General features: G+C 41.4%; 1 protein-coding gene across 12 annotated transcripts in view; it reads right to left on the bottom strand.

Moving 5' to 3' along the window:
* The window catches only part of arap2 (ArfGAP with RhoGAP domain, ankyrin repeat and PH domain 2), a 473297-nt gene that overhangs the window by 144952 nt on the left and 301685 nt on the right, over positions 1–26660 (bottom strand). For all 12 annotated transcript variants that reach the window (XM_069924984.1, XM_069924989.1, XM_069924990.1 and 9 more), the window contains one exon: positions 23502–23646. In XM_069924984.1, the coding sequence (XP_069781085.1) occupies positions 23502–23646 (145 nt within the window). The remainder of the gene's footprint in view (positions 1–23501; positions 23647–26660) is intronic.

Raw genomic sequence — 26660 nt, 5'->3', positions numbered from 1 at the left:
TCCCTGGATTTTTACCTTTCTATTGGAGAAAATAAATCCTGTCCATTCTCAGGCTTTATAATTTTATCCACTTAATAACATTTTCCTTCAAGTCTTCTTTGCTTCAGCCAGTGTCTTCTCAAAGTTAAAGTTCTGAGCTCTGGCAATGTCCACATCAATTTCTGCTTAACTTCCCAGTATTATTGTAACCTTCCTGTGGTCTGATGAGTAGGGCTAATGCTTTTACAGTTCAAGCATGCTGTCCTTGCTTGTATATTCCTTGCCTCGCTTGTTAAAGGCAAATTTCTCATCTGTCTTCTTAACTATCTTTTACATCAAACCTGCCACCTTCAGAAACCATTGAATATGTGGGCCAAAATCCCTCTGTTCCTCAATACCCAACCATTTAGTGCCTATCCTTGTCTTGTTTACTCCTTTCAAATACATCACCTCACACTTTTCCCAACTAAGTTGTATTTGTTACACTCACATCCATCTCGCGAGTTGAACGATGTGTCACAATGACTTTATACTGATTGCAAAACTTCTGATTTTATTTCATGCTCCTTCTGTATCTTTTATGCTGGAATTATCCTACTAACATCTGGGTAGCTGCAATCACCCACTGGTTTCTTCATTTGGCTGCTCCACAGTGAAGCCTCTTTGAGGGATGCCCCTTTCTCTTCTGCCCCTCCCAACTGCATCCACCTGCTTGCCGATGCTTCTCCCCCTTCCTCTGATCCCATCTACTTAGTTGCATGTCTGCCTGAATTTTGGCAGTCCTGAATATGGACTTTGGCTTAAAAGTGTTGACAACCTTTTACTTTCTAGGGCCCTGCACAACCTGCTAATTGTCCCCAACACTGTGTACTGCCCCCACTGATTCTGTCTTCAGACCTCTGCACTTTCCATGGGTTGGCAAGATATTTACACTTCAATCTTTCCCTGACAGCCCTGTGGTCAAAGCTACATTTTCGGTAAAATGATACCTTTTTCGTGTTTCTCAATTCAATCCACATGACTTTCATTTATTGATCTTAACAACACTTGTACTTTTCTTAAAATTGTAGTTATTTCTGTAACCCATTTTGATACAATTCATATTATTTTTGTTCCCATTCTATTTTGTCTGAAGTCTGTATACAGGAATGTTGCCCTGCCAAGCCTGCCTATGATTCAGAACAATTTCATCAATGACCATCCATACTATGTCCCCAGATCAACCACTGCACACAACTAGAAAAGGGGTAAGAAAAGGAAAAAGGTGGAGAGAAGCAGATAAGGTGAGAGAGAGAGAGAGAGAAAGGGGGGTAGTAGAGAGATGCGAGAGAGAGGTGGTAGAGAGATGTGAGAGAGAGGGGGAAGAGATGCGAGAGAGAGTTGGTAGAGAGATGTGAGAGAGGGGAAGAGGGGTGAGAGAGAGGGGGGAGAGGAGTGAGAGAGGGGGAGGGGGCGAGAGAGGGGGAAGGGGGCGAGGGAGATGGGGAAATGAGGTGGGGGTCAAGAGGTGGGGGGGCGAGAGATGGGGGGGGCGAGAGGCGAGAGATGAGGGAGAGAGTGGTGGGGGTCAGAGAAGTGGGGGCAGAGAGGAGAGGGGACAGAGGGGAGGGAGGGCAAGAGGGACAGGGAGGGGGAGAGGGACAGGGAGAGGGAGAGGGACAGGGAGGGGGAGAGGGACAGGGAGGGGGAGAGGGACAGGGAGGGGGACAGAAAGGGAGGGGGCAGGGGACAGAGAGGTAGGGGTGAGGGAGGGAGGGGGACAAAAGGAGGGGGCAGAGTGGAAAGGGGCAGAGAGGGTGGAGCCAGAGGGGGAGGGTTGAGGATGTAAAGAGAGAGTGGGAGAGATACTGTAGAGGTGAATGTGAGGAAGTGGGGGAGTAGAGGGGCAGGGTGTGCCAGTGGTTTTGGGTGGATGGGGAGGGGTTGTGTTTGCGTATGAGAGGGGCTGTGGGTGAAGGAATGGGGGGGGGGGGAAGAGAGAGAATGCAACAGAACTTTTGTCTTCCTTTTCTCTCTCTACTCTTGTTATCCTTAGATTTGGAAGATTTGTTAGATTTGGAAGTTCATGAAGATTTAACATTTTATTTAGGCTTTTGCAAGCTATTCTTCATACTTTCAGGCTTTTTTTTTCTTAGCACTGATATTAAGCTACCAGAAATGTAATCCTTGAAATACACTCAGGTAGTTGACAAACTCAGCAGGTCACACAGCATCTTTGGGAAGTAAAGGACTTTGTAAAAGTAATGGCAACTAGGAGGTACGAGCCTGAATAAAATTCTGGGAGGCGGGGGGGGGGGTGGTGGGGGGGGGAGAGGCAACAGCACAGACAAACAGACAAGAGGTCATAGGTGGATATAGTGGCAGGAATGATTAAAATTCTCTTCAATCCATGGATATGTTCTGCAACTTTTACCCAAAAGGCATCATCTCAGACAGTAAATCTCTCTCAGCACTGCCTGATTTATTTTAAATGCTCGAGTGTTTAGAATGAGTCTTATAATCATAAAATTTCAGCCTCAGATGCAAGAATGCTACCCGATGAGCTATACATGATGCACAAAATATAGCATTTGCCTAGTTTCCAATCCAATAATTTCAGATTAGCCATCGGCTATAAAGCACAAAAAAACCTGTTCCAATTAATTAACAACCATATCTTGTTCTGAATCTTTCATAATGAAACAATACTCGGTATGTTCAGACACTTTCACCTCTGTTAATGCTTAATTTTTAGAAAGATACGGCAAATGCAAAGGATTATTGTACAAATCAATAATTCTTCCTTGATTAAACTGCACTGCATTGATTCTGTTAACAAGGACATGGAAATGGTTATAAATCTCTCCTTTGTTACTGAGCCACTAATTTTAAATAAATATTGTCCCTTTAGTTATAATATGAAATGTGACTATCTAAAATAATTCAATATTTTTAAACAACTGTAATACTTTCAAAGTCTGGGGAAAAAAAATGCCAAGAGCAGAAACAGTTTTCATCAGAGCTTTGTGTAAATTATTAAATGTATGGATTTTTTCACTATATTATCTTTTTTTTACAAGCTAGTGAGAAAAGCAGTCATGACACGAGCATCATACAATGTCACTTCATAGCTCTCCCAGATATTGCCAGAGGTGAAAATTAAGTAAAATAAATGCTGAATTAAACATTTTAATGTACTGCTTTAACCAAGTCAAGTCAAGTCAAATCAAATCAAGTTTATTATCATCTAATTGCATAAGTCCAACCTGACCAAACAGCGTTCTCTGATCTTCGGTGCAAAATACACAGACCCATAACCAGACATAACACACACACAGTCAATATGCAATGCAGACTTATATTCATGTACTAATAAAGATTGTTTCATAAATATGAGTGTCTCGGATAGTGTGAGCAGTATTTTTGGTCATCCTCACTGCCCGCGGGAAGAAGCTGTTCCTCAGCCTGTAGATACTCCTGTATCTCTTTCCCGATAGGAGCAACTTAAAGATGCTGTCTATGAGGTGGAAGGTGTCCTCAATGACTTTGTGAGCCCTCTTCAGAAAACAATCCTGGAAGATCACTTCATTTGGGGAGAGGGAGAATCCAATGATTCTCTCTCTCACTCTTATGGTCCTGTAGATTGACATCTGATCTATTTCCCTGCAGCAACCGTACCACACTTCGAAGCAGCAGTGCATCAGAGAGGTTTAATTTTACATGTTTCTGTCACCACCGACTCCAGCCCGTCCTAGTCTCAGGTAACTGCCACTATCAAACTGCACCTTTCATAATCAGGCAGATACCCCTGCACTTTAATTTATAGCTGATGAAACAACATCTGAGATGGAGCACCTTTCATTCTTTTGAGGTATCCTGCTTTTTCATTTACCCCCAGATGTCAAGACCCAGCACATTGACTTTTAGTGCTTTAAAGGAAACCCATTGCATTTTTCCCATCCATGACAGCAATTCCAAAAGAGAATGATATTCTTCTTTACCTGTGAAGATTTAATTTTTTTAAATTCTCATAGTTATCCTTCTCCCTTTATAAAGCTTCTATAGATTTCTTTGCTTCTACTGTAACAACCTAAAATGTTCTCACAATCTATTCCTCCTTTTTTTTGGAATTACCTTATATTTACATCCTCTATTATTTAGTACTTTGTGCAAATAAATGTGCTCCATTATACCCATTGCAACTCTTTGAACACCTTTAGTGATTCACCTTGTAAAACACTTTGTTGCATGTACAAACCAAAAGCAGCAGGAGGAAACAACCTCCTCCAGCCGATCTGACTGCAATTTCAAAAATCTATGTACCTCAGGCTTGAAAATAATTTAAAAATGGTTCCACCATTCTGAGGAGGGTTCTAAAAATGCTAATGTGATTGATATTAATAGATGGCATAATGAGATGAAAACTTGTTTGATAATGGAAAAAAATCACATATGTTTTACATGATAATTATTCTTTTTTTCTTAATAAGTGGTCTTTATATTCAGAATATTTACATTTAAATTTACTTTGATTTGATTTTAGTAAATGTATTTTAGTTTATATTTTAGGGTTTTTTTTCTTTTTGGCTCTCCTAAAGAGAGCTGGCTGAGATGGGGGAGGGAGGGTGTTTCTTTTTTTTTATATATATTTTAAAAAATATTGTTCACAATATTTACTTTTTTATTGTATGTAATAACCTTGTTGAACGAATAAATAAAGTTGTGGAAAAAAAAAGGAGAGTTCTAAAGTCTCAAATCTCTCGAGAGCAAAAAATACAACCATCTCAAATGTAAGAGGGGAAACTTTTATTGAAAAGAAAGTGACCCCCTCCCCAATCATCTGCACATCAACTTCAGCAAAATTCCTCAGGATCTTCAGGATTAGCTGTCATATAAATAAAACAGATGTAATATTACACAAAATTGTATTTAGTCTGCCGAAAGGCAGACAAAGATTTTCCATCAGCAGAAATTACCCGGCGCTCCTCAGAAAAAAGAGAAGCAAAAGACAGCTCCTTAAGAGTCACTGAGTGTCCATGGATTTGCTACCAGTGCTCCTGTATCCACCCCAACCATCAGCAACCTGAGCTCCAGATCCAAAACTCTGATATGATCAGGAAACCTTCAGAGCCTAAGGCCCCTCGGGAGCTCCTCCCACCTCAGCACCCTCTTGCATTCTGGTTCCGATATCTGGTCTCCCCTTCAGCTAGTCTTGAGCTAGTCTCCAGCAATCCTCAGCCTAGTGTAAGTCCTTTGATCACCAGATGCCAGCAGCTCACACCCTGTATGGTTTCCTGTCCTTGAGTCACCAACAGCCTGTTGCCAGTGTGTTCTTCAGCCGCAGAGCACCTCACTGACCCACCGCCATGGTCGTCGTCCCATGCGGTTGTTTCCTTTGCTTCTCTTTCTCAAATTAAGTACTCATGCCATCTTCTCGATCCTCATGCCAGTCCTCTGCTTCTTGGAGTCTACAACCCTTCGAGGTCGCTGCCAATACATGTGATGTTTCTTTTATTACTATAAAGAAACTTGGGTTCTTTTAAAAACTAGATTTATTAACTAAGCAACTGGCACTAAAAACAGAACTCACACATACAGACCTCAATGGAAGGCATCCATCTAGAATCTACCCAAGATGCAACAGGCTTTGCAAGGTGCAACATTGCCCAGATGCTACACACTCCGTCTCCTCTAGGTGGAAGCACTCTATCATTACAGTACAGGTGCTGCCATTTCGGGCATGGATCCTGGAGTTGCAGGATTTTAGAATAAAGCACTGCTGGCTCCTTTAACTGGCCGTTTAAAGCCTCTATGGAGCAGTCGGTAGTTATATTGGGTAGTAGGACCCTGCGGAGGAGCAATGTGTTTCCACTTTCTGCTCTCCCCAGGTCTGCACCAGTGGCAGCGCTCGAGACGCAGCAGTTCAGGCAGTGCCCTCATTTTTTATACCTTATACCTTTCAATCAATTCCCCTCTCACACTTCAAAACTCCGGCTGATACATGCTTTAACCGCTCCTCGTGTGATTCTTTGCCAAATACAGGAATGACCCTAGCATCTCAAATTTGCCAGCATCACCATATAGGTTGAGGTTTATTCATGCAGACCAGAAACAGGGAACTATCCCTTTTCTGGAACAGTTCAACTTGATGTTCACCCCACACTTACACACGATAAGGGCTGCAGACACTGGGTGAGTAGCTCAAAGTTTTTAAAGATTGCGAAGTCCACCAGGGTCGAAGAGTAATGAGGCAAGGATCAGAGCAGTGGCAACTGAGGTAGAGATTGGGAGGGAATCAAATGGAAGCTAATCACATCTTCATGAAATACACCAAGATTTAGTGTTACAATATTTGGGTTAATGAAGCCAGTGGATTCAGATCTGTATTTCCATTTTAAACATAATTTTCATAATGGTCTCCAGAGTCCTTTCTCCCTTCTTTTTAAATGAAAAAGCAGATGACATGTATTATGGAGCTGTCCTGGTCAGGTTTCTCTTGGGTATCCTTTTTTCAGTCTTCACCAACATGTTGAGTGATAAATGGAATGAATGAATATTTATTCATAACATTGGCACCATCAAATTTCCATGTGAATAGTTTTTGTACTCATTTATAAAACTTGGTAAGCATGAACTTTCATTTTCTTCGATAAAGTTTCCTTTCACTTTAAATGAAAATAAAATCTATTAATCTCTTCAGCAGAATATTTCCCTTGTTTGTTGATCTTCCTGATGCACTATTATATTTCATTTGACCAATATCTATAGTAAAGCTTAAACTAGATAGACACAAGAGGGGTAGCTAGATTTGAAAAAGTACAGAGAGAGAGAGATGGGTGGAAGTAGGTTGAATATTTACTTAAAACATATGAACCCACTGCTTGAATTTACTTCATTTGATTAAAAAAGCCACAGGGTGTTTTTAATGATTATCACAGCATTAGGGGTAAAAACACACTGCTAAAGAAACTCGGCAGGTCAAACAGTGACCTTTATACAGCAGTTGAAAGTACACAACTGATGTTTCAGGCTTGAGCCCTTCATCAAGAAATGGGAAAATGTCAGCAGGCATCCGAATAAAAGGGTAAGGGCGGGGGGGGGGTTGTGTGGAGGCCTCCACATAAGGTCAAGCATCAGTCTGGTAGCTAACTCTTCTGTAATCTGTTCCATTGGGTTCTACTGTAGTTCCACAAAGAGTCATTAACAGTGCAATGATAACGGATGGCTGAAACAAGTGGATTTGGAATGATCTGGGATTAATGCCAACATACTGCAGCATCACAAATTGCTGAATGCACATTTGGCCAAGAACTGGTGCAATTTACACAATGATTATTCTTAGCTGAATATTTCAAAGCTTTCAATAATTAATACACTGTTCAATTACAAAGATACCCAAGTTTCTCGAGTTCTCAGTTTTACTTAATGAATATCATTGTGGTCTATGGATAGTTCTGGCTTGAATAAGTGTCTTCAACAATGAAGACAGTTTACATCCGGTACGGCACAGATGGCAGTCTCTTCAATCTGAGGCACCTGCAAGCTCACACCAAGACACAAGAGAAACTTGTCCGTGAACTACTCTTTGCAGACGATGCCGCTTTAGTTGCCCATTCAGAGCCAGCTCTTCAGCGCTTGACGTCCTGTTTTGCGGAAACTGCCAAAAGGTTTGGCCTGTAAGTCAGCCTGAAGAAAACTGAGGACCTCCATCAGCCAGCTCCCCACCATGACTACCAGCCCCCCCACATCTCCATCGGGCACACAAAACTCAAAACGATCAACCAGTTTACCTATCTCGGCTGCACCATTTCATCGGATGCAAGGATCGACAGCGAGATAGACAACAGACTCACCAAGGCAAATAGCACCTTTGGAAGACTACACAAAAGAGTCTTGAAAAACAACCAACTGAAAAACCTTACAAAGGTTAGCGTATACAGAGCCGTTGTTATACCCACACTCCTGTTCGGCTCCGAATCAAGGGTCCTCTACCGGCATCACCTACGGCTCCTAGAATGCTTCCACCAGCGTTGTCTCCGCTCCATCCTCAACATTCATTGGCGCGACTTCATCACCAACATAGAAGTACTCGAGATGGCAGAGGCCAACAGCATCGAATCCACGCTGCTGAAGATCCAGCTGCGCTGGGTAGGTCACATCTCCAGAATGGAGGACCATCGCCTTCCAAAGATTGTGTTCTATGGCGAGCTCTCCACTGGCCACCGAGACAGAGGTGCACCAAAGAAGAGGTACAAGGACTGTTTAAAGAAATCTCTTGGTGCCTGCCCCATTGATCACCGCCGATGGGCTGATCTCGCCTCCAACCGTGCATCTTGGCGCCTCACAGTTCGGCGGGCAGCAACCTCCTTGGAAGAAGACCGCAGAGCCCACCTCACTGACAAAAGACAAAGGAGGAAAAACCCAACACCCAACCCCAACCCACCAATTTTCCCTTGCAACCGCTGCAACCGTGTCTGCCTGTCCCGCATCGGACTTGTCAGCCACCAACGAGCCTGCAGCTGACGTGGACATTACCCCTCCATAAATCTTCGTCTGCGAAGCCAAGCCAAAGATAACATATAAGAAATTTTTTGTAACTTGGAACTGACAAAAATCAGCAGAATGAAGGGGAAGCAGCATTGAATAGATGACCATGATCCGAGTTGTGGAAAGGCACCCATAGCTTGAGATAAAATGTAGAATGGATTCATTTGCTGCAGTTTGAAATGTTCCAAGGCAGCCTCCAATGTAATACTGAAACTCAAATTTGTAATTCCGTATCAATCTGCCATGCACACAAGATAATATATTGATGACTTATTCCACATGTATGGAAGAGAGGAACTTTTCAGATATCATCGGCACCTTTTTAAATGCAGCTTCATTTCCTCTAACTTTTGTTGAATAATAACATAGTGATGTCGTCAAGGTTTGCATACATTTGTTCATTCTTAATATCACATTATTTGCTATTGTGCAGAAACTACATGTTCAGACCAGGGACTGCATTCTTTGTGCATCTTCTCAACCTCAGTGCCAAAATTATTGTGCATCTGAAGGCATGATATTACTTAGTTGTGTGTTATTGAGCTGGACATTCTCAAAGTGGTCATTTGATAGCCAACCATTTCGACCATGAAAGGGCAGTATGCTTCGGGCAAAATAATTGCAGTGCCAGGGGCCTGGATTTAAATCTGCCACTTCTGTGAGGAGTTTGTACATTCTTCCCAGAACCACATGGGTTTTCTTCGAGTGCTCTCAATTCCTCCCATGCTCCAATGTTTCAAGTTAGTAAGTGGATTAGTCACAAGGATGTAAGTGGGAGACGTGGGTGCATGAGCAGGAAATGACCGTTGCCAAGCTGTATCTCTAAATTTAAATTTTTTAAATTCAGACAGATTCTATAGAGACTCACAAATTTTATCTTTTAATCAAAATCACTTTGAATCTTGATTTCAATGAAGGAAGCCACTGACCCCATTGAATCCATGGTGGATGCAGGCACTTCCATCTCCCTCACATTCACTACAGTCAAGCAACTTTTTTTCCCCCGCCTGCATATTGTTAGGTCTGCTTTGTTCATGAATGAGTGAGTCAAACACCAGACTGAGTCGAAATCAAGGTTCTTTGTTCTTTATTGCCGGATTGTAACACTTGCAACTAACAGTGTTAGTTGGAGAAGGCGCATTCTGCCGTTATCAGCAAGTGGTGTTTTTTATATACCTTAGGATATGTACTTAGTAAATTATCATACCATGACATTATCCAATGAATAAACTGTTGCTATCCCTCTCTGCTAGCCTCCTGCACATCAATTTGTCATCCCCACTCTTATCTTGAGAGTACAAGGTCACAACTGCATCTTGTTACGGCCCAGCACTGGGTGACTCCCTCTACATTCCCAGCTCATGATGTTTTTACCTAACAATATCCAATTCCCTTTTGGAAGCACTGATCCTACCACCATCATGGGCACAAAGCTCCAGATCATTACTACGTTCTGCATACAAAATAGTATGTGTATATTCCCTGTGGGTGGGAAGGGAAGGCTGAGAATCACTGCTCTAGACCCAATTGTTAATGAAATATTTTGCTTGAGAAAAATTGTCATGGGCTCATTTCCTTTGGAGTTATGAAGAGTCCATTAGGTACCATTAAAACAGTAGTTTTCAAGCTTTCTTTCCACCCACATCCCACATTAAGTAATCCCTTACTAATCACAGAGCACCGATGACATAGGGAACTCTTAAAGTGGTACGTGAATGGAAAGAGAACCACTGGTATAGACTAACCAGACTGCTTTTAATTTCCTTTGGTACGCTAAATTTAATTAAATTCTTCTCAAATTATATTCCTTTCTCATCGCAAGTGATATGAGCTTTATCTATTTCATTCACTCTTGTCCAAGAGTATTGAGATTCCATTGTATGCAGGATTTAATTTTTAGTTCAAGTTCATTTGACATATTTCATGAAAACAATTCAGCATTGAAATAAAAAAAAATCTTCCCACTGTCATCTGAGTAATTAATACTCAGGTTTTATATAATTTTTGCTCCAAACATCCTTATAACCCCAACAATGTGGACTGGCAATAATGCTAATTGTGCACTGTTCATGATAATGAAAAGCAAAGATCTTTGCAGTCTTTCATGTTACTGTTCTCATATCCAATTCAAACAGGATTTAGTGACACCATTATGTTTAAAATGTTTGCAGCTGGTGGTCCATAAAACAAGGAGCAGAAGTGGCTATTTGGCCCATTAAGTCTGCTCTGCCATTCCATCATGAGCTAATCAATTCTACAACAGCCCCACTGCCCTGGCTTTTCCCCATAACCTTTGGTACCCTAACTCTTCACATACCTATCAATCTCTACCTTAAATAATCCCAATGACAGCCTCAATAGCAACCCATGCTATCAAATTCTAGAGGTTCACCACCTTCTGACTAAAGGAATTCATCTGCATCTGTGTTTAAATCAGCACTCTTTGATCCTAAAGTTGTGCCTTCTGCTCCTAGACTCCCCAACCATGGAATCCAATTTTGCCACATTTACTCTGTCCAGGCCTTTCAACATTCGAAATGGTTCTGTGAGCACCACCCCCACAACTTCGTCTCATTCTTTTGAACTCCAAGGAGTACAGTACAATAGACATTGAGCTTTCCTCATGTATTAATCCTTTCATTCCAGGAATCATTCTTGTAAATCCTCTCTGTACCCTCTCCAATGCCACCACATCCTTTTTTACAGGAACCCTTTACTCCAAGTGAGGCATCTTCAAGCCGCAACATCACATCCCTGCATTTACAGTGCCATCCATAATTTTGGGACAAAGATACATTTTTTTCTTTATTTACCCCTGTGCTCCAATCAAATAAAGTGCCTATTCCAGATTTTATTCAAAGTTATTTGTATTCATTATGGTTTGACCATGTAGAAATTTACAGCACTTTTTATACAGAGTTCCCACTTTCTGGAGCAGCTTGATGGGTCTACCAGGGAAATGGCTGGTCTGGATTGGGTGCAGTGTAATGAACTAGAAGTGATTAGACAGCTAAAGGTAAATTAAAGCTTACAAGGCAGTGATCACAACATGATCGAGTTCACTTTGGTATTTGGAAAGGAAGATGTGTTGGTATTTTAGTGGAGTAAAAGAAATAACAGTTGCATGAGAGAGAAACACCAGTCGATTGGAAAAGGCACACGAATGGGGAAGGCAGCAGAGGAAGGCTAGAGTTTCTGTGAGAAATGAAGAAAGTCCAGGACAGGCACATATCTAACAAGAACAAAATTTGTGAATGGAAAAATTAGATGATTGTGGCTGATAAGGGAAGTTGACGACAAAGTACAAGCAAAAGAGAGGGCAGACAAGGAAGCAAAAATAAGTGTAAAGATAGAGGACAGCGAACCTTTTAAAAACTTAGAGAAGACAAATGAAATGATGATTCGGAAGGAAAAGATGAATTATGAAGAGAAGTGAGAAAATATCAACAAAAAGGTTACTAAAAGCCCTATTCAAGTATAGCTGCTCCTCAACTTTCAATTGTTCAACATATGATTTTTCAAAGTTACGATGGTACGAAAGCGATACGCATTCGGTAGAATTTGTATTTGGAATTTTGTATTTTGATGTGTTCCCGCGCATGCGATATGCAGTACGATACTCTCTCGCGATGTTGACCGTTGGCAGTGAGCCACAGCATCCACTCAACCATGCGAGCAGCCTCTATAGCGATCATGTGAATGAAATTGATGACCCTGTCGCTTTAGCATCCCCACCGTCCAGCAATTAATTTTTTCTCAATGCTTCAAACATTCTTCAGGCCCAGTGTGCCTTCAGCTGTGTATGTTAATGTTGAGTACCCGTACAACTTAACACTTGTTATCCATCGAATACAGTGTCACTAAAACCAGGTACTGTAGAGTACCTATTCTTTATCGACCTATGATTTTTTTCCATTATGATGGGTTAGTTGGAACGTAACCCCATCATAAGTGGTGGAACACCTGCATATAAATAGTAAAAGAGTGACCAAAGTAGACATAGGACCAACAGAAAATGACACTGGAGAAATTCGCATGGTAAACAAAGAGATGGCAGAGGAACTGAATGAATGTTTTGAATGTGAAAGATATTAATGCCTCTCTGGGAAGAGAAATGAGTGCAGTCAAGATCACGAGAGTGAAGGCATTTGGGAAGCAAAATGATTTAAGGGTATACAAGTCTCCCGGATCAGATGGAATGAACCCTCAGATTCTGAAGGAGGTAGCTATAGAGACTGCGGAGTCGTTGGAAATGATCTTCCAGGAATCAATGGATTCTGGCATGGTTCTGGTGAACTGAAGAATCATAAATGCCACTCCATAGAACAATAGAATTCTACAGCACACAAAACAGGCCATTCAGCCCTTCTAGACTGTGCCAACTATTATACCGCTTGTCCCAATGACCTGCTCCCATTCCATAATCCTCAAGACCTCTCCCATCCATGTATTTATCCAATGAACACCAGTGGAGCTAAGTGAGGATGTTTTTTATAGACTTCAGCTCTGCCTTTAACACCATCATCCCAGGCAGACTGGTTACAAAACTTGCTAAATTAGGATTTTCCCAATGTATTTGTCTCTAGATTAAGGACTTTACAACGGACTGTTCCCAGACTGTTGAAATTGGCAATCATCGCTCCTCTACCCTTTTACTCAGTACCAGCTCCCTACAAGCGTGTGCATTAGTGCATTCTCTACTCTCTTTATACCCATCATTGTGCCCCCATGTATTCTACGAACACCATCATCAAGCTCGGGGACAATACAACTGTGGTTGGACTTGTTTCAAGAGGAGACGACACAGCTTACAGGGATGAAGTCCATAGACTGACAGCGTAGTGTTCAGAGAACAATCTTGTCTTGAACTCCTCAAAACAAAAGAACTTATAATAGACTTCAGGAGGTACAGTTCCAGACCCATTATATATCAACGGGGACTGTGTGGAAAGGGTCACTGCTTTCTGGTTTGTGGGTACGCATTTTACTGATGATCTCTTTTGGACTACCAAGAGACACAACAACGACTCCTTGCCCTGAGGATTCTCAGAAAGATCACACTGCAGAAGAAACTGCTGGTGTCCTTTTATCGCTGCTCCATCAAGACATGTTTTGCCAGCTGCTCGGCAACAGACAATAGGAACCTTCAGAGGGTCATCAATATGGCCCAGAAGATTATCAGCTGTGCACTGCCCTCTTTGGAGGATTTATACAAATCTCACTGCTGCAGTAGAGCAGCCAAAATGCTGAAAGACTCTACCACTCTGGTCATCATCTGTTTGACCTGCTACCCTCCAGTAGACATTTCAGGTTCATTAAATCACAATCGGGTCGTACTCTCAATTTTGTTGTACTTGTGCAATGACAATAAAGGTTATCTTGTAGTGTGTTGTGAGCAAGCTTTGTGAAGAGACTGAGACAACAGGCTGTGAGCTCCAGTATCACAACTGCTTTAATTTGAATCTCGCACTGCAGCCTTTAAGCCCCAACCTGGTCCCGTCCCAAATGTCCCAACGCTTGTCTCCCGACGACGCAAGCATGTACGCAACCTTCCAGCCTGGACCGGAAAGGACGGTACTGCGGCACCATCTTTGTCACGGCTGCCCCACTAATTGCACGTGACAAGCAGGGCCAGTTTGCCATTACAAGAATGTGCGTCGGTGCCACACAACCCCTACCCCCACCCAAGAACTGGCACTGATGCCCTTGGAATGCGTTGCGGGAGAGGCATGCTGTTGTGGCATTCGACCTCCATGCACTGGTGGGGAAATCTGTACTGGTTGGGACAAGTCCACATGCGCTGGTTTTAAACAGTCCAGTATGAATACTTCCTCTTTTCCTCCAATATCAAGGGTGAACATTGACGTATTGTGGTATAGCACCCTGTATGGGCCCTCATAATGTTGTTGAAGGGAAACCCTACGTGCACCCCTGCGCACAAACATGTACTTGCAGGAAGACAAGTCTGGGGATAGTTGCAGGGCAGTTGACTGTGTTGCAATGACAGGGATGGTGCAATAGAGCCTAGTTTGTCACACAGCTGCTCAAGGACAATGGCGGTGTCAGCATCATGCTTGGTTGCTGGAGGGAGGAATTGTCTCGGGACTGTTTGGCCAAGGAGGTCCCGAGGTTGTCCTTGGGAGCTGTGCGTCCCAGGAGAACCCAGGGCAGTTCGTCCACCTAGATGGGCTTATTGAGGCATGCCATTAGCACCAATTTGAGGTGGCTGTGGAAATACTCGACTAGTCCATTGGCCTGAAGGTGATAAGCTGTGGTACGGTGCAGCTGGGTGTCCAGAGATCTGGAGAGTTGTATCCACAGGGTGGCAATGAATTGTGCTCTCTGGTGGGTCATAACCTCTGCTGGGACAAAGAAGTGGGAGACCCAGGTGGTGAGGAAAGCCCTGGCAGATCTTTCTGTGGAGGCGTACAGGATGGGCATAGCTTCTGGCCAGTGAGTGAATCTGTTCATCACTGTGAGTTGGTAGCTAGATCCCTGAGAGACAATTTCTAGATGGACATGATGGAATCTTTGGGTTGGCCCGTCGAAGCATTGGAGTTGGTGCTTAGTGTGCTGCTGGCCATGGCCCACAGGCCATGCCAAACAAATCTTGTGGATACTAACTGCACTGTCGTGTGAATGGAGGGGTGCAATAAACTGTGAATTAAGTCAAAATCCGTTCTCCTCCACTGTGCGGGGATGAGATGGCGGGGATGAGAGGGCGGGGCTGGCCAGTGGAAACATCACAAAGGAGTGTGGTACTGTCGGCATCAAGCAGGTGGAGGTCTTGGACCTGCAACCCCGTGACTGCAGTCCTGAAGCTGAATCGGGGTCATTTTGTTTTGCCCAAGCTAGATCATGGTAGTCGATGCCCTGTGACAGAGTGTTAACTGCAGGGCTGGAAAGTGTGTCGGCAATGACATTAGACTTTCCGGAGAGGTGTTGGATAGCAGTAGTGAACCCAGAGACGTAGGACAAATGCCTCTATTGTCGAGCAGACCATTGGTCAGAGGACTTTGTGCTGTCTGAGAAACGTACAGGAATCCACCTTTTTCCAAGGGTTCGGATGGTGGTGTTATTGGCAGCTCGCGGGGAAGGACCGTGGGGTCTTGTGCACCTCTCGAGCACCTTAGGGAGTATGACGCTAATCTCCGCCCCCATGTTTACTCGGAACTTGTCACCTGAGATGTTGTCTCAGACATGGAGAAGGCTATTTGGTCGGCCAACTGCCACAGCCACTAACGGCGGCTGGCCACATCGTTTCCCAGGAACGAACATGGCTGGTGGCATCTGTGAAACTAATGACAGTATGGTCACTGGATCCAAAATGTTCACCTCCACATACATCTGTCACCTGACCTATCTGGTTCTCTAATAGGAGATCAAGTATTGTATCTTCTCTCATTGGTACCACTATATATTGGTTTATAAAACTTTTCTGAACACATTCGACAAGTTCCTCTGTTCAAGAAGGGAGCAAGGCAGCAGAAAGAAAATTATAGAAGTATTAGCCTGACATGGTGGTTGGGAAGCTGTTGGAGTCAATTATCAAGGATGAGGTTATGGAATACCTGGAGGTCCATGAAATCATGCCGGAAAACCTATTGTAATTGTTTTGAAGCAATCACAGGTAGAATAGACAAGGAAGATGCAGTGGATTTTGTATATATCGACTTTCAAAAGGCCTTCAATAAAATGCCACACTCAAGGCTGATAATCAAGAAAGCCATGGAATTACAGGAAGGATACTCGCAAGGTTAGAGCATTGGCTGGTCGGCAGCAAACCGATGTAGGAATAATTGGATCTTATTCTGGTTAGCAGTGGTGTTCTGCAGGGGCCAGTGTTGGGCCGCTTCTTTCTATGTTATAGATAGATCATTTGGATTATGGAATAGATGGCTTTGTGGCTAAACTTGCAGATGATACCAAAATAAATGGTATTAGAGGTGGTGCTGAAGCTACCAAAAAGATGCAGAGACTTGGATAGATTAGGAGAATGGACAAAGTGATGGAAAGTGTACAGTCAGATTTTTCAAACGTTAGATTTATTGTCAGAGTACATACACAATATCACATACAACCCTGAGATTCCTTTTCTCTGCAGGGGCGGAAAATTACCACTAATTGGTAGAGCAAACATTAAACTGTACACAGTGTAAAATGTAAACAAACTGACTGTGCAATGCAGAGAGACTCGTGCACTTTGGAAGAAGAAATAAATGGGCAGACTATTATTCAGATGGGGAGAAAATTCAAAATTCTCAAGTGCAAAGGAACTTGGGAGTCCTCATGCAAGATGCCCTAAATCAGTGTTTTTCAACCTTTTTCCACTCACATACCACTATTTGCTAAGCCATAGGTGCTCTATGATTAGTAAGGGATTGCTTAAGCTGGTATGTGGGTGGAAATAAAAAGGTTGAAAACCACTGTTTTAATTGTACCTCATTGACTCATTATGTGCACTGTTTCATAACTCCAAAGGAAATGGGCCAATGACAATTTTTCTCAAGCAAAATATTTCAGTAACAATTGGATCTAGAGCAGTAATTCTCAACTTTCCCTTCCCACCCATATATCACCTTAAGCAATACCTTGCTAATCACAGAGCACCAATGGCATAAGGATTACTTATATGAATGGAAAGAAAAAGGTTGAGAATCACTGCCCTAAAGGTTAACTTCCAGATTGAGTCAATGGTGAAGAAGGTAAACCCAAATGTTAGCACACATTTCTAGAGGAATAGCATACAATACAAGAGGTGTAACGTTGAGACTCGACAAAGCACTGATGAGCCCTCAATTGGAGTACTGTGTACAGTATTGGGCACCTTATTTGAGGAAAGATGTGCTGGCAATAAAGCGGGTTCAGAGATGATTTACTGGAATGATCCCAGGAATGAAAAGTGGTTAGCATATGAGGAACACTTGTCAGCTCATGGACTGCATGTTGGACTACAGAAGGATGAGGGGTCCTCATGGAGGCATTTTGAATTCTGAAAGGCCTGGGCAGAGTAGAGGTGACAAAGATGTTTCCCAAAGTAAGAAACTCTAGGACAAGAGGGCACAACTTGGCATCAATTTAAAACAGAGATGCAGAAAAAATCTCTTGCAGCCTCAGAATCTCCTATCTGTTCCCCTAACTATTGAGTCCCCTCTATAACTCTGCATAATTTCACCCTTCCCTTCTGAGGCGACAGCAAGGCTATTGGTCTTACTGCTGCCTGGCCCAGATAGGTAATTCCCCCAGCAGTATTCAAAGGGGTATACTCTTGCTGAGTCATGGGAATGCTCTGCACAGACTGCGTATCACCTAGTTACCTGATTCTTGGCCTTGGGTGTTGACTGTCTCCTTATATCTTCAATCTATCACACCCTCTGCCTCCAAAATGATCCAGATTAACGACCTCTTACCTCTTAGGTGTGATGGTCTTCTTATAGCTTCTTTCTATCAACCCCGCTGCCTTGCAAATGATCCTGAGTTCATTCAGCTCCAGTATGATCTATAAGGAGCTGCAGCTGGATGCACCTCTTGCAGGTGGGGTGAGCAGGAACACTTGTGCTGTCCCAGATTTTCCACATCCTGCAATTCGAGCACAGCACTGCCCTAGCTGCCTTCTCCACTACTTTCTCTAGGTTACTATGAAAAGACCCGACTTTAATGATACCTGTCGCATGTCCTCAGCCTTGGCTCACTGAAGCCTCTTGAGTCGGGGCTGTGGAAAATGTGAAGGGAGAAAAGATGGCACAGTTGCCAAAAACATCCTTTCACCTCTGGGATTGAGGCTATTGAAAGGATGAAGTGGCAACGATAATGACGTTGAATGAAACTGAACTCAATTTAAAGTCTTAAATTCATCTGTTCATTTCACACTGCAGTGACTTGTTCAAGAAAGAACAATCGCAGTGAAAGCTATCCATGCTTAACCTTTTGAAGAACTCAGGGAATCAATAAAGATGAAAAGAATGGACAGAAGTGGTAGCAATGCTGAACATTTCAACAACAGAAATGTTACATTCATTGATTATGTCAACTAACTTAGGCACTGCATAGACATGAATCATTCTCAATAGTATTTAGGCAAGAGATAACAATAATATTCAGAATCTTAAAGAAACTTGGGACTTAAATGCTTTATGAATTAACAACACAGAAGGCAACTTGTACCAGCCCATAGCAGCCACCATCTGGCAATAATTGTCTTTGGAGAGTGTTACTCGTTGTTATAAATATCTGATCTGATAAAAGGGTACTATCTGAATTAATAAAAATCTCTTCACTCCCTTGTATATTAACCATGTTGACTCCCTGTGGTTTCTTATTGCTGCTGAATGATTTCAGAGCCCAGCAGAATTCAAATCAAATGCTTTTTATATAATAGCAGTCAGTTGACAAATTAATTTCAATTTTATGACTGATCATAAAATCAAAAATGTATAAAGAGGCCATTCAGTCCATTATATCAATGTCAGCTAAAAATCTCAACTACTGACCCTAATCACACTTCGCACTACAGCAGGTTACGGCTCTTCATATTTAAATGGCACCCAAGTGTGTGCAAGATGATTTCTGACTCCATTATCATTAGAGATAATGAGTTCCAGACTTCACATGAAATTTTATCCACAAATCCTATCTTTCTTTCAAAATCTATACACGTTGTTGGCTACTTGTAATTTTAGACAGTTCAGTTACATCTCCCCAGTCTTCAATGCTCCAAAGATTACAACTAAAGTCTAATTAATCTGTCTTTATGGATAATGCTCTCCAGCTCCGTCAATATCTTCATGTCTCATCACATAATTTTCCCATAAAACAGTTACCAGAAATAAATATGGAGTTTTAGATGAACCCAACATGCTTTATACAGTTCTAACTTGACCTTGCTGCTTTTATATTCTTTGTAATCCAAATCACTTTGCTATTTTACCTTCAGTGATATGTGTCAGCTCAACACTTAACATCTCTACAATTCTCTGTTTCTCACAATCGATTGCACTTCGCCCTGATTTATTCACCTCCTCCAATGCAGCAGGGTTTGAGTTCCACCTACCCAACCAATTCTCCTTTCAGTTGTAACTTTCTTCCTCAATCACTCTTCAAAAGCTGGCATCACTGCGTTGTTAAGAAAATTATGGCTCTTAGATTTTAACCTATTTTACCAAAAAGCACTGCAATGTGGAAGAACCGAGGATGAGGAATCTTATTGATTAATGACTCGCCAGTCGGTTGTTACCCTTTTGTTTGCAAGGATTGTTATGGATCTGTGTTAATATTAATCCTTAGTTTGACGTTAAGACTATATTTTATCTAGATATGATTTAATAAGTTAGTTTTAGGTTGACAGAGCTCATTTACATTCTACAGACACATGGTTTTTTGCAGCTGTTTGCTGGCTTCAGTACGAAGACAACACATTAGCATTTTAAACACACGTGATTCTTTGAGATGGAAGATTGAGAGCCATTTGCCGAGACAGAATGGCTGTTGTTTGAAGTTGAAGTTAAGATATTAAAGGATTTAATTTCTTGAGAAACTGGAAACAATAGGTGTTATCTCAAAAGCACCTGTGTAAACACATAGCCATTTTGTGTCCATGTGGACAGACATCACGGAGGAATAAGTGGACTTAGATGCTTTTAGCACATCCGTTTGAAACAACATTATGAACTTCAAAGACAGAAATGATGCCACATACCATGTGACATGAGAGATTTGCCAGAAATATATTATTGAAATCAGAGACAAAGAAATCAGTGGAAGAAAACCTGTCATTTTGTTAAGATGCAGAACTGACCAGCAACAATAGGGGAGAAAAAGCTGCTTATGTTATTTCTGAAAGAGGGGAACAAGGAATAAGTGGCTTTGAAATAAGAAAGCCGACTTCCGACTGTCTCTTGAAGATAAAGAGGGTAGATTGAACGTTTGGAACAGAGATTTCAAAGTCTCCATTCAAAAGAAGAAAGGAGACCCTGGAACTCTTAGTCAAGTTAAGAGAGAGTTTGTCAAATCACTCATGAAGTAAAATCTCTCTGAAGGACAAATCATCAAAAGAATTATGTTTAAAGAGGCCTGAAAATATGATGTTTAAAAGCACTTTATAATTATTTCTGAAATTAAAATTTAAGACCTTCAAGCAAAACTAAAATTATGCTGGTTTTAAAAATAGACTTTTCAGAGTTTGGGACTTTAACACACACACAAACACACACACATTTACAGTTGTGCATAGTGGGGGTTTAAATTTAGAGTTTAGTAGAGATAAGTAAGAAATGTCATGTTATAATAGTTTAATAAAAACTATTATTTTGAATTTACCCGTGTCTGGTGAATTTTCCATTGCTGTTCTTTCATTAGTGCTAACAAAGTCTCTTTAGACCCTTAAGAAGTTTGTTAGTTTGTGACATAATTAACTCAGTTGAGAACCAACTTGCCATCTTCCCTTGGATTCCATGGGCTGTCAATTTTCTGAACAATTATTAATTTTGCCAACATGAATGCTAAAAGTCTACATAGAGTATAAGTTAGAAGTCTGAAACGTTTATACCCAATGGGTTGTGCCACTGACTAACAAAATACTTTCCAATAATTTTGATTCCTGTGAACATTCTGGGTTTTCAGTATTTACACTTTCAACCTTTTCTAATAACACCTGCAAAAACTCCTGTCTCCACTGCAATTGCTCAGTGTAAATCGGTCTTCTTCATACTAAGCCATTACGAATGTGGGGACACAGTGCTACAATCTGAGAGTTTGGATTTCGATGTATCCACGCCCCACCATCAACCTCCTTCACTACAATTAGATTGTTAGCTAACTGACAAAACAGTGTTTAAAATGTTCTTGTAAAAAAATGTTAGCTCTGAATTTCTTATGCAATATTTAGGCACTTTCATATTTACATCCCACTAAATTGGCTGTTCAGTATCCCAGGATAGGAATAGTGTTTTTGCTAGTCACACGTGACCACTCTTAAATTGGGCACTGTACACATTCAGACTTGCAAGGGGCCATCCTCAGGGTTGGGACTGTTCTACCTTTTACTGGTGACATCATGACACAGAGAGATGGTGGACCTGCCCTAAATCCTGATCAATGTATTATGATCATATTCGAACAAAATAAATCATGCCTAATTATAACATAATTAAGCTTTATGTACAGCACAGTATGAGCCCTTCAGCTCCTGTTGTTGTGCTGACCTATATTAGGGACCGTAGGAAAGTGCGAGCAATAAATAGTAATAGCAGACAATTTTTAAACAGCGTGGGAAAAAGTGATGGTAGACCTGTGCGCTTTAGCGCTACCAACTTTCTCAGGCTGTTTAAAAATTGTCCGCTATTGCTATTTAATTCCTCCCTCTCTTTCTCTCTCACCCCCCCACCCTCTCCCCCTCCCTGGCTGCAACTTTCCCAGAGCAAAGCTTATACCTTCATTTTAACCTTTTCCTTCATGTTCTTGCACTCACACAAAAACTTGGTTCATTTCTATCCCAGAATGATACTGCCCATTCCACACTTGCCTGATTGCAACGCTGGCATCTGAAGAGGCTGGGGATTGTACTAAGGATTTGAGGCAGTCTATCTCATGCCAGCATTGAGAAGATTTTGCTTTCACACTAGACTGTTTTTAGACCAATTGGCCATTAATTCCTGGGAACCACTTTCAAGTGTGAAAGAGGTTTATATCATGATCAATTGAAAAATTCACAGACAAAAGCAAAAGCAAAAGACCACAGAGCCCACCTCACTGACAAAAGACAAAGGAGGAAAAACCCAACACCCAACCCCAACCAACCAACTTTCCCTTGCAACCGCTGCAACCGTGTCTGCCTGTCCCGCATCGGACTTGTCAGCCACAAACGTGCCTGCAGCTGACGTAGACATTACCCCTCCATAAATCTTCGTCCGCGAAGCCAAGCCAAAGAAGAAGAAAAGACATGGAAGAAGAGCTTGTTGTGAACTCTTCCACTGTGTGTGTTCAATCACTGTGGAAGAGTCCAATAGAGGTTAGAGCATTAACCACTCCTGAATCAGTGGTCTGGGTGCTCTGTTAACCTTCACTGTGACTACAGCAATGGGGACAATGCAACACCCTAAGCAGCTGTGACAGTACTCCTGGGGGTGGGGGGGCGGGATGCTGAATTTCTTTTTTGAGACTTTCATCTAACCTTTTTTGGGCTTGGAAAGTTTTGTTTAAAGCAATGCATATAGTTCCTAAGGTGGATGTTTCAAGTGCTGTGGGAATTTCATACAACATTGGTTGTTTTGCCCAGGAATCTTGCTGTGGTGATACACCGATTCCAAGTGACTTCAAGCATTTTTATGTGGCATCACATGGATATGATGCAGAGCACAACACTGTAAGTAAGATGTACAAGGTTAAGAACAGCAAGAAAGCGCAGATGCTGGAAATCCAAAATAAAAACACAACAGTCAAAATTTTGGACCAAGTCAGGGGAGAGAGAAACCAAGTAAACTTTAAATGTTGAAGAGCTTTGATCCAAACTATTGCATTCAGGGTCACAAGTTAGTTTTCTTCCACAAGCAATTTTTCCAAAATGTGACTGATGCTTTGCTGATCTTTGCATTGCATTTTTCATCAAATTAAGTGAGTTGCGTTGACAACGGTGTTCTTCATGCTGATTGCAATTCCAAAATTGATATGTGCCCAGAGGAACGTGTTCATCATGATCTGCTATGCAATAAGCATGATCAATAAAGGCCAAGTTTGGGCTAGGTGGCTTGCCTTTCGCTCAATTGGACTTGATGTTGAACAAGCTATCTTTAATCTTCAATTCAATTAGCAGGCCAGAGGGACTGAAAAGCAGCCAGAATGATAGATAATACATTAGTCCAAAAATATTTTCACTATGTATAAGGAAAACTAGTGTTATTTTAAAAAAAACAGCAAGAAAAGCAACTTGGAACAATCAATTCTACTGAGGTTTTCATCCTCATGAGCTGTCCAAGGAAATATGCCTCAAATTTCTTACTCACCCAGAACCCCAAGTAAGATCAGACTTGGTCACTCCCAAACAGACCACCTCAGTGATATTAATTCTCCCATTTGGCGTGGCAGACTTGTCACTTTCATAGTAACTGAGAAAGCCCCCTTCCAGGGTACACCACCGCTTGCTGAATTCTGCAAAGAAGAAAATGAAAGGGCATTAAAATCCAATCATATACTTTTCACGGTGGTGTATAACACTGACTGCTCTAAAACACCAGCATCCCTGATGCCATAATACAGGCAGCATGTTGCATTTGTCCGGTGCACCCCTCAGGGGCTAACAGCACCAGTGACACCATGCTCCTTGAAACAATCTGCTCGCCACTCCTTGTAGTTTAAACCAAAGGTATAAGGTTCGCAAATGAAAAACGTCATTTGCTCTAAGCCCTCCATTTCCTGTGAATGTGATCTCAAACAGTCATATGTGAAGTCTGGTTTAAAATGTTAATAATGGACTTCTCAGTGAAGTTAATATTTCAGGGAAGTGTCCATTGCTGCAAGCGTTCATAGGAAAAGGTAAAATGCCAATACCATATTAGACAAAGTGGAAAAAAGGAACTACAATTTACTGATCATCAGTATATGAAAAGACTTTGACTGAGCCAATGAAAACCAAGGTGAACCACAGGAAATTAAAAAAAAAACTCTGGATATTCTATTCAATGAATTGGGATCACATGGTTATCGACTGCAAAACCAATGAGATTATATCAAATGAGCATAATTTATAGGCAGGATTTATACCCCTAAAATAAAAGAGTGTCATTCAAATTCTACAGAAAAATTTGAGGCCAGAATTTTGGTCAAAGTCCTGTGCAATATTGAGGTTATGCCATGTTACCAGAGCTGCCATCTTATATGGATGTATAAGGGTCCATATGTATATTCAAAAAGGAGCTGCAGTATTTCTTCCTGGTTAACGTTTTTCCTCATTCAACACGATCAAGAATGGACAATCTTGATAGTAATTTAAGTCATTACTATTTGTAAGAAGAATTGCTTAATTGTTATGTTTGTTGAAAAGCAATAAGGTCAATTGTTCAGTGGCAACCAGTTAGTAGTGATTGGCTTTCAGAGACCCTACTTTACACTGCATTTTTCTTTCATGAAAAATGAATCACTGAAATTCAGAAGCTTGCTGGAAGATAATGAATTTCAAGTCGTTTTATGTCGAGTTGTTGGTGAGACTGTAATGTGTGCATTATTCAAATCATCTCTTCCTGATGCTTTCAGTAATAATTTTTCTATAAACTATTTAGAAATATAGGATGGTAGACTGGCAATATGCAGGGAGCCATTCAGCCAATCAAGTCTTGTGATAGAGCTCTAGCAGAGCATCCTTTGAGTTCCAACTTCCTGGAGTCTCCTCCAATTTGCATTTTGTTTCCCCCCCCCCCCCATCCCTGTTTGCCACAAGGAAGCCTGTCTCCATGATTTCTGCAATGTATTCCAGATTCCAATCATATGCTGCAAAAATAATGTTTTCTTCAACTCACTTTTCATTAATCCCCTTTCAATCTTCAACTGGTGGCCTCTCGACTTCAATCATCCACCAGCAGGATTCCCGAACATTCCAGATGACTCCTATCAGATCTCCACTTAAGTTTCCTTTTGTCTTAAGAAAGCAGTCCCAACCACTCCAATCTATCTTTGTAACTGCAGACCATCCTAGGAATCATTTAGATACATCTTTTTTGGATATCTTCCAATGATTTCACAAGCTTCCATATAAACAAGATAATTAGAATTGAATACTCCAGTGGAAGTCAGACCAGGGTTTTATCTCAATCTGTTCTTCTTATTTCAATGACATATACTGTACTCTGCTCCCAGCTCCCTCTGCTCCTTCATCCTTTTTCGAACAATATTCTTTATTTTATTTTGTCCCTTTTCAATCTTCCTAAAAAAAAACCCTAATTTTTCTCTGCATTTGCCTTCATTCCCATGTGTCTCTGCCCAGTCTACAATCAAATTTTAGCTCTCTATGATGAGTTATTGTTAAAGAACTATATTAAAACAGCCATAAACAAATAAGGTAGTCTATGTTGAGAATTTCATTGCTCTATGCTGAAACTGTAATTATAAATAGGGATCAACAAACTGTCAATGGAAGAGGTTCAGGGAAAAAGAAACACACTTTACCAAATCAACTAATGAACTTTTTCCTCTATATCTTTGAAAAATTTCCTTCAATATATCTGAGCTACTCCTCTCAGCCTTCTACATTCCAGGAGATAAACAATGTCCTTGCCCTTCCAGCTTCTCACTATAATTTCAAGGCTTCAGTCCCAATAACATCCTCTCAAATGTCTTCTCCACCCTTGCCATCATCTTCAGAGAACTGTGCACCTGCACCCAGAAGTCACCCCGTTTGACCACACCCATGAATCATTGTTGAACACAACTTAGGGCCCTACTATTTTTTGGGCAGGTCACTCCCTGGTTTAACTGACCAAAATGCAACACTGAGAAAAGAAATGCCATCAACATCAGTTCTGAGTAGTTTGTATATTATCTTCAGGCTAAAATTGTTACATTTTATACAGTAAACCTGGATTGTTGGAAGACTCCTTCTTGGAGGTCAAACCACAGCAAATGGCTGTAATGCATTCTGGAATAAAATCGGGACCAACTCAAGTGACATGCTTCACATCAATTCAAAGTGGCTTTGTGCATTAATACCGAAGTTGCAATGTAACTGCAGCCTAAGGTGAACTTGATTTGCTATTAATAGGATCACCTTTCCGTCCTTGTAGTATTTGGTTTATAACAATGCTTCTACTGAAATTAGAAAATGCATGTCTCAGCAAGATTGCCAACTTATTTTTCTTGCACATTGAAGCTGGATATACAAAGCCAAATCCACCCTTTGACCTCTGCTCTCAGCTTTCAGTACTTTATCGGGGAGGCTGTCAGAAAGCTCTCATTTGACCTTCTCTATGTATTTTGCAATGATACAATAGGTCATAAAGTATCTTTTATACATTGTTAATTGTTTTCCATAAGGTACTGTGAAAAATAGAATTCATAAATGAAAAAAAGGATAAACATTTGTAGACTGGCTGAAGAGCACTATACTTCTAATTCTCACACTCAACTGCTCTAGACCCAACCACCCATCCAACATAACAAAACTGCACTTCCAT

This window comes from Narcine bancroftii, chromosome 3, assembly GCF_036971445.1.
Source record: "Narcine bancroftii isolate sNarBan1 chromosome 3, sNarBan1.hap1, whole genome shotgun sequence".
Classification (NCBI taxonomy): Eukaryota; Metazoa; Chordata; class Chondrichthyes; order Torpediniformes; family Narcinidae; genus Narcine; species Narcine bancroftii.
The sequence above is the reverse complement of the archived record's forward strand: the minus strand, read 5'-3'. Positions and strand labels throughout refer to the sequence as shown.